This window comes from Nymphalis io, chromosome 5 (genome assembly GCF_905147045.1).
Source record: "Nymphalis io chromosome 5, ilAglIoxx1.1, whole genome shotgun sequence".
Taxonomy (NCBI): domain Eukaryota; kingdom Metazoa; phylum Arthropoda; class Insecta; order Lepidoptera; family Nymphalidae; genus Nymphalis; species Nymphalis io.
The window spans coordinates 897,280-906,926 of NC_065892.1; the positions used below are offsets into that span (position 1 = coordinate 897,280).

The window sequence follows — 9,647 nt, forward strand, 5'->3', positions numbered from 1 at the left end:
TCAATTACAGTTTATACTTTTATTTTTCGCTAGTTTTGCCTTAAATGTAAAAAATTCTAATAAATATAATAAGAGAACTTAATAAACGAGCTTAATAATCGAATCGAGCTTAATAAACATCCCTGGAAGAAATTTCCCTAATTTCGAAGGCCTAAAGTCGAATTCCTTTGAACATCTTTGATAGTTTATAAGCTATTCATAAAAAAACAGCTTTTCCTTAACATTAACAGAACACAGAAAACTGTTTATGAAGATATTCTACATTAACTAAATGCGATTTTAATGTAGTCAGTTAACGTTCTAAGTAATTGAAAAACCGTCTGACGTCTTTAAATAAAATTAAGGTGACGTCGAAGTGCACCTGAGTAATGGCACGTAGCAATAATTACGGAATTACCTGCTTGTACGATGTTAACTCGCAATTCCGTCAAATGAGGTGATGTTCCTGTTGCTACTTAAGACGTACGTGCTGAATTGTAATTGAAGCTGCAATGGATTGGAAACCTATCAATCACACACCTGCAAATGTATCGTTCGATCTTAGACGTTTCAATTAGTTTCCACCCGACCGTAAATCCAAGTTTAAATTAAAGTGAGTAGTGATAACAATAATAAAAACCTGTAAATGTCGAGATGCCTTTCCTCTCGAGGAGAAGTTTTAGAGTATATTTCACCACGCTACTCCAATGTAGGTTAGTGGATACGCTTGTGGCATATTATCCGACACTTCCGAGCACGAGATGAATTATTAACACTCTTTATTATTATTCTGAAAACTCAATGTTTAAGACATTGAGCAATCTCGAATCTCTGTATGACACGAGTTGCAATGCAATATTTTTGGAAGCAATTATCCGACGTTTTTCCAGCGAAACATTTTGTGAGTTATGCCAGAATACCTCTAGTACTAACACCTATACAAAGTTTCAACTCGGATGAATAATATTCGAACGCGTAAAATACGAATGAAGCATTCATTTGATAAGCTTTTATTTAACTTCGCCCGTTAGTAGGTGTAGATCAACGCTAACAAATTGCATTTTAAGCCAGTTCCACAAAATCGATTTGGCTGAAAATTTGTACACAACCAGAGTCTGTACAAATTATACACTCTGGGTGTATAATGTTATATTAGTCAAATTTTGTACACATTTTATATTTTTAATATTTTTTTGTCTTAGTTTTTCAAATTTTATAACTAAAATTTATTTACTTAATATAAGAAGTTTTGTTTTTTGTTTTAGTTCTTTAAGTATCATAATTAAACAAATCATTTTATTATATATAAAATTAGTACTTAGTAACATAAGATGGATGCTTTATATAATGTGCTCCACATTGACATATAACTAACGAGTAACGTCTGATGTAAGCTTGTGATGTGTATTCCTTGTTGATCTTAATAAAATAAAAAGTTATTTATATAATCCTTACTTATTATGATAAATGTGTAAGTGAGTTCGTTTGTTTATATGTTACTTAAGTTTTCGAGTCTTAAATACTTATCAGATTTTTAATATACTTCGTCAGGGGTAGAGAAAAGGACATACCGGGAAAACGAATGAGGCGCTATGCGCACCTTCTCCCTCCGCATTTAGTGGGCATTCCGATGTTCGGGGTGCACTCGATGCCTCGGATATCAGCGACTCCATATACCCCCACTGTTCCTATGGGGGAAACGCGTAATGCTCTTTTCCAGAAAAAAAGGACATACTAACCTAATACCTCCCCTCTTACACGCGGACAAAGCCACAGGCGGAAACTAGGTTGGAATAAATAAAACGAAGTATTCTTTCTCTTATTTTATAATAGTTTCCATTCCAATCGAATTCCAAATAAAAACATCCAACACAACCAGATACAAATAATAATATAATTATACTTCTTAAAACTTTATTTAGAAATATTGAAAACGTTGACAGGACTATCATAACATCGGTCCATTGAATCCAATCTTTTTTACAATCAATATAATACGGAAAGTATGTAATGAATGTCTAAGCCATAGCGAGTAAGTATCTAATAGAATATTGAAACATTTATTATCAAAAGACGAGCTAAAAATTTTACCTACAAGAATACATAGTTCGTATACCTAATATTTATATACTCGTAAGGTCTCTATAAAATAGTTCTTAATTCATCGGGAATAGAGATATAAAAATATTCTTCCAATTTATATAGGTACCTTACTCATACATTTAGGAAATATATTAGGAGAAATAATGTGCGTGCGCGCGTGTGTTTGTCTGTGAGCTCCCCTTTGACCGATTTCGACCACGGCGGTCAGTCTAAAGGGAGACTAGCCAACTGCGCAGGACATATTATAATTCACAAGCTTATGCGCAATCACAGATGCTCTCTCTATTCCCTACCTCTCATAATACGATGGGACAGCAAATCCAGACTCCGGGCTGCTATTGAATTTTTCTAGTGAAAAATCACTTATTAATAACTTTTTAACGGTGCGGATCTGCGGCCTTATAAAATTTAAATAAAAGTACCTAATTGTGTGAACTAATAACAAATACATTTCAGTGCAATACGAAGCTACACGGTATTTCTGTTATGTATAATTTACCGTTTAATAATCAGAGGAATGTGTCTACATATTACTATTTGTTGAGATATTGCAATTTAACGAGCAGAAGTGGGCGTTGATAAAATTGGCCTTATATTATTACTTAAACTTCTTATTACATCCCTAATATGTAATAATGTTGAAACATACAAATATTTATTCATTACATACAACATATTTATTAATTTGACAAGATTAGGACGTGGTCGTTAAAACGAAGTGATTGTATAATTTTTGGTGGTCGTTATACACTTATTGTCACCAACTCACCGAGTCCTTTTTTTCTCCCTTTTCTAGCGTGTATCTACGCTCTTTGAGCGCAAAATATTCTGCCAATGTCACGTATAAAATAGATGACACATACGATATGAGATTATTCGGTTTCAAATTTTGAATCGTTTAATGATGATGAGTGAAAACTATGTTATTCTACAGTAGATATCTAGAAAAATATTATAATTAAATAAGAAAATATTTGAACACAAAATATAAATAATATAAAAATACAATATTTATTATAACTTTAATTTATTTCTTACAATAAATTTCATTAGATATTTGATAAATGCTGAGTAAACTAATGTCAAAATAAATTTCATGTTTACAGTACGATGGATGTCAGAGGTAAGACTCATAAAGAACACTGAGTCCTTATTTCCGCCAATGAAAACGTCAAACGTTTGAAGAGCTAGCTGTATAATATTTCCCCCAAAAGGGACACTTATTTACAACGCCATCTCTTTTTATCGGTAGAACTACACCATCTTCTAATCGAATTCATATTCTTTGTATTTATATAGTTGTAGATATATAAAATAATGTTACAGTATTATTCCCACCTCAATTGTAGATTATACTTATTGAGCTTTTCTAAATTAACTTTATTATATATTTTTAATTACTTATTCATGAACTTTATTTTACAAGTCATTCGCAATGACATCTCGCTCCTGACGTATGTCAAAGTCAATTTGCTCCATAATCGTCGAGTTATTGACAGCTAGTGTGGGTTATTGAATTACTTTTGCTTGCACCCACATAACTTCCCGTTATATGTTAAAAATTTGGTTGTTTAATAACCTTTAAATATAAGGTGGACCACTTTAAGATACATAAAACCGTGTATTAGATACAAAATGTCACACCAAACGGGAATTCAAGGTACTATCTACATATCATTTTGAATATATTTCTTAGCAATATCGAGCCACATAATTGTTTTGCGAATAATATCTGCCTAATATTTTATTGTATATTATATACATACTATTAGTAAAAGAGTAGATTTCCTGTAAGGTCCCGAGCTATGTAACTTATTATTGGTACAAAATCGTTGCAATATGATATCTAATAATATAACTATCAATATAAATATAATAAGGCGTGTCATTTTGGCGAAAGTAGACATCTGATAAACTTTGATGTTTATAACCGTAACTAATTGACATTTAATGTTACTCTAGCATGTGCTACTATAAATGAAATAACTTTATTTAAATGTTTTAGTTAACTAATAATGGAAATTATTCTCTTACAGCAAACGCAGAATTAAAGAAGTATTTAAGCAAATGTAGAGATGGAAAAATTAGATTATTAAAAATAAGCATAGAGAATGGTATAGTATTTAATACTTCTGAAATACCTAAATGTGAATTTTTAAATTATTATATTCGACAATATGTTACGTTATCCTTTACATTTACAGTCCATCATTATTTGTATTAAAAAAATAATATGTATCTGCTTTACGATATCAAATTCTGATATAATCAATCATTTTTTTAGAGGAATTAACATTAGCGAAATATCAGTCAGTCAAAGGATCATTTGAACACGATTTTGATAAATATATACCATCCATGATTGTAGAAGATCTTCCATGTTACATATTATATAGGTAAGAGACATATTATTATAATAACCTTACAGGCAATTACCTATTGTAATAAATGTCATTCTAACGTAGTAGACTTTTTAAATTGTGTGTGTTATATTTGTTTATATATATTAATTATTATATGCTATATACTACATATAACTATATAAACAAACATGATGATAATTATCTTCTGATTAATTCCTACTAGTGTGAATATTTTCATTGGAAATTAGGTAACTTTATGATACAAACAAGCCATTAGACTACCAATTGATATATCTTTTTGTACTTTAATATTATATTTCATAAATATACTCACATAAATACTATTATTATGATAAACTTATTTATGTAGAATTTAGACTTGTAAATATTTCTCATGGTTAGGTTATCAGGAAGTCTTATCTAAACAATTGCCTGAATATGTATTTATTTATTTATTTGTATTTCATGGAAACAAACAGTACATAATTAATTATATAAATATCAAATATTAACATGACATTACCAACATATGTTTCCAAAGATTGACTAACATATAATAGGCATACATATACTTTTAATCCTGAACTTATATGAATAGGCACTTCCCCTAAGTGAGTTTGTTACGCTTTCAATCTTCAATCATCATGAAATTATACATACACATTTTCATGGTACAGAAAAGTACATAGGGTACCTGTGACCCCAATAAAAAAATAGTGTATTATACTTTTTGTAAATTAAATACGCTTTCAATAGGTTCGACACGACTAATTCCTTGGGATACGAGTGGCTTTTACTCAGTTGGTCTCCAGATAGTGCCCCCGTGAGACAGAAAATGTTGTATGCATCAACAAAAGCAACCCTCAAGCAAGAATTTGGTTCAGCACACATTAAAGATGAAATGCATGCTACAAGCAAGGTGATAAAAAAAGTTTGACTTATGTTTGCAATGAATGAAATCACAGGCATCGACTTAATATATTTTAATGTTATTAATAAAAAAACATTTTAAGAAGTTGGTATCAAATACTTATATACCATTTATTTAATGGCTGTTTACTAAATAAATTGTTTTTTTTTTCTGAAAAGATAATATAGTGAAGTGCCCATAAGCTTTTATATAACTGTACGAAAGAAGTATTTTCTTTCTTAGTCTTATAAATTTACCATGAAAATAGTGAATAAAATTACTGGTGATAGTCATTAGGGCAAACCCTTCTTACTAGATACCACTCACACAATAAAAATAGTCCAATTAATACATACCAATAAATTGTATTTATATATTCGAAAAGCTAGGCAAATCTGTAAAATTAAAAGTTAAGAATATAGGTTGGCAATGTGAAAAATTATTAAAACACATGACAAAGAAGGCCCGATGGTAAGTGGTCACTACTAACTACCACATAAATGTCATGTGCATGTCAATCTTCTAATGACGATAAAAGTTATAACAATGCACTTTTGACTTGGTCCTTCGAGCCGGATTAAAAAACTACACTATGTTATTATTTGATTTCACTAAAATTTCAAAAGAATCAAAAACTCGAAAATTGTTTAATATAAAACATTGTTAGTTTAATACAGAATGTTTCACTAAAACGTTGCTCTAATCGTCACTAATTATTTTATCATTGTTCATTTAGAATTTTGATCTATAGTATATATTTTTTTATTCTAGGAAGAAGTATGTTTGAAAGGTTATCAAATTCACGTCAGCGGTGTCAACGCACCAGCTCCCCTCACTGATAGGGAGGAAGCCTTGAAGGAATTACAACAAAGTGAGCATGATCCAAACTATGGCACAGACTCGAGGTACATTTAACCAACATAACAAACAAATAACGACTAAACAACTAACGAACAAACTTACATTCGCATTTATAATATTGGATAAGGATAGATACAACTCTTTTTTTTTAATTTTTCAGACAATCGACAATGGGAGGAATATCGTTTCCTATCACAGAATCAGCTAAACAGGGTATTCTTGATCTCCAACGTGGTTCCTATAACTATCTACAGTTTAAAATAGGTATATATTGTTAATATTTAATGCGAATATTGTAAACTTTAAGAGTATTTTCTTATATTGCTCGGACAAGATGAAATCCGTGAGCTCTTTTTTTTTATAGAATAGGAAGGCGGACGAACATATGGGCCACCTGATGATGGTCACCGATGCCCTTAGACATTGGCATTCTAAGAAATGTTAACCATCACTTACATTACCAATGTGCCACCAACCTTGGGAACTAAGATGTTATGTCTCTTGTGCCTGTAATTACACTGGCTCACTCACCCTTCAAACCGGAACACAACAACACAAAGTACTGCTGTTTTGCGGTAGAATATCTGATGAGTGGGTGGTACCTACCCAGACGAGCTTGCACAAAGCCCCACCACCAATTTTATTTAAACTCGCGACTATTTGTGGTAGCAGAGATGTGCGAGTGAGATAGCACGATTTGCACGGCGATTTACAGATTTTATCTTTATTGTTAAATGTGAATTTTTCATGCGGACCGTATTTTTTTTCTATCTACAGATTTAGAAGATGAAAAAATTTGCCTATCAAAGGCGGCTATAATAAGTCTGACCGAGTTACCGGCGCAGGTTCCAAGTGACCAAGCGAGATATCACTTATACATATTTAAACACACACATGAAGGTGACCATATGGAAAGTGTAGGTGAGGCATTATTTATTGTAATTTCTATCAAAATGCTCTTATCGCATTAATTAGGGCTTTGCAACGCTTCAATTGCTGAGTCCAGTAGCTAGCTAGCTTAGATTGCAAGCATATAAAGCTTATATGCTTGCAGATCTTTATATATTTTGAATATATATGGATTATATTATAGTGAGTAGTCACTAATAAACAGTGGTTAGAACGCGTGAATCTTAACCGATGATCGTGGGTTCAAACCCGAGCAAACACCACTGAATTTTCATGTGCTTAATTTGTGTTTATAATTCATCTCGTTCTTGACGGTGACGGAAAACATCGTGAGGAAACCTGCATGTGTCAAATTTCACTGTATTTCTGCCACATGTGTATTTCACCAACGCGCATTGGAGCAGCGTGGCGGAATAAGATCCAAAACCTTCTCCTCAAAAAAAGAAGAGGAGGCCTTAGCCCAGCAGTGAGAGATTCGCAGTCTGTTACTGTCACTCACCTTATAAACCGTAAAACAACAATACCAAATATTGCTGTTTGGCGGTATATGTGATGACTTGGTGGTACCTAAAAGGGCTTGCGAAAAGCCATAACCACCAAGAAGAGAAAAGTTTTTCATTGGATTCATTATAACTCCAAGGTTCCATCTTAATTCCATTCGTAATATGTTCAATGTGTTATTTTTTTTATGCGTTGTGTAATTTTTTTTTTTTAATTCCAATAGTTTAATGTATTGGTTCTAATTGCAGTATTCATCTACTCGATGCCCGGGTACAGCTGCAGTATAAAGGAACGTATGATGTACTCGAGTTGTAAAGGACAATTCCTAGAAATCATTGAAAAGATGGGCCTCGTAGTGGAGAAAAGGGTGAGCATATATTATTGCTTAAAGTTGAAACGTATTTTCGTTTCAGTGTAAAATGATTGTCATTTGTTTTATAAACAGTTTTGTCAAAAATTATTTGAATTTAGTTTTTAATTAAGTTGTGCGAAATATCAAGCGACTATAGACACAAATGGTTGTGACGTCATAATGTGTACCGTGTGTGCGTGTGTGTGTATGTGTTTGTTGGCGATAGTGAAATAAAACAAATATTGAAATGTTGTTAAGAGTGTTGTATTAATTACTTGATTCTTAGTAACACGGAATTATATAGATTTTCCTTGCCTTGTAAAGTACTTCCGGTCGTGTCGGATTGCCGTCCTGTCGGCCAATGAAAGATCAAATCAAATCATAATCAATTTTTTTACCCAAGTCGGCTAATATATTTGAATCGTCATTTTACAGTATTGAATTCTATCTATTGAAAAGAACCAGCAAGAAACTCAGTAGTATTTTTTTATCTTGTAAATTACAGATTCAATCAAATACAATTAAATTTATGCATATCCTTCATGGAAATCAACAAATTCTAACATCACGCTTAGCTTTTTATCATTTATATAATCTTATGTTGAGTAATATAAGGCATATGACTTTTTATCAGTTCTATTGACATGAGATTTAAATTTATTAATAGGCAAAATCGGAAACTAAGCATTATAGTTTATAAAGACCTGCGTTTGCGCACGAGCGTGTTACAAGTGTGTACGCAAATGCAGATCTTAATATAGTCTGTGCAATTAGATTTTAGTAGTTACAATATAGCCTGTGCGATTGAGTCTTAGCGTTGTTCTAGCGTCGTCCAAGCGTTCTCGCGTATGTATTGTGATATGTAATTGTTTAATTTAACAGCTGGAAATAGACGACGGTAAGGAATTAACAGAAGAATATTTGTATGACGAAATTCATCCAAAGAGGAATTTGCATCGGCCGGCTTTCGCAAAGCCAAAAGGTCCCCCGAACAGAGGAGCGAAAAGGATAACAAAAACACAGGCAACGCAATAACTTGTTAATATTTCTTATAATTTCCTTAAATATATCTAAGCTATCGTGTTTCTAAAATGTACTTTTCTTCGAAAATGTAATTGTGATATCAGAATATTTTTAAAACTATATATAATGCTTGTAAAAAGATTTATAAATGGCTGGAAACAAATATTTTGGCAAAAAAAACACACAGCAAAAAAAAACTATTAAAATTTTATTATTACCTACATTATGTAATCAAATGAATTAGTGCTTATTATTGTATCCATATAAAGTAAATTGATTTAACGTTACAATATTTACAATTTATTTTGAATAAATTTAAACTGATTTGTAATCGCGAATTTTTTTTTGCTAAAGGTAAAATGAAATCAGAATAAAATGGCACGAGATAGGCTGCCATTTGTAAATTTTTTTTGACATATGTTATAACGAAATTGCTTTTTGCTTATACTTCAGCATAAATAACCCATTTTTATTAAAATTTTACTTATGTGCCGATTTTGTATGAAAAGTAAAATTTAGTAAAGTATAGGAATTTTCTAAGACTTTAATTAAATAACATCATACAGATTAGAGTCCGGAGTAACTCAGCTTGAATGAAATTGTCAATGTTTATTCCCGTGCCTCGGATAACACGTAAGGCCAATGA

The 9,647-nt window shown here is 31.6% G+C and overlaps 1 protein-coding gene and 1 long non-coding RNA gene across 2 annotated transcripts; both read left to right on the forward strand.

Annotated features, from left to right (window-relative positions):
- Window positions 1–656: 656 nt before the first annotated feature.
- LOC126768805 (uncharacterized) lies at window positions 657–1,801 on the forward strand. The gene is made up of 2 exons (XR_007669273.1): window positions 657–880; window positions 1,531–1,801. It is a non-coding gene; the product is annotated as an uncharacterized LOC126768805 (long non-coding RNA).
- A 1,775-nt stretch (window positions 1,802–3,576) lies between these two features.
- Window positions 3,577–9,438, forward strand: LOC126768795 (twinfilin). Its single transcript, XM_050487138.1, has 9 exons — window positions 3,577–3,742; window positions 4,119–4,196; window positions 4,367–4,478; window positions 5,202–5,364; window positions 6,127–6,260; window positions 6,377–6,480; window positions 6,994–7,137; window positions 7,875–7,993; window positions 8,861–9,438. Exons 1-9 carry the CDS (start codon window positions 3,718–3,720, stop codon window positions 9,011–9,013), a joined length of 1,032 nt encoding a protein of 343 aa, XP_050343095.1. The 5' UTR covers window positions 3,577–3,717; the 3' UTR covers window positions 9,014–9,438.
- Window positions 9,439–9,647: the final 209 nt, after the last annotated feature.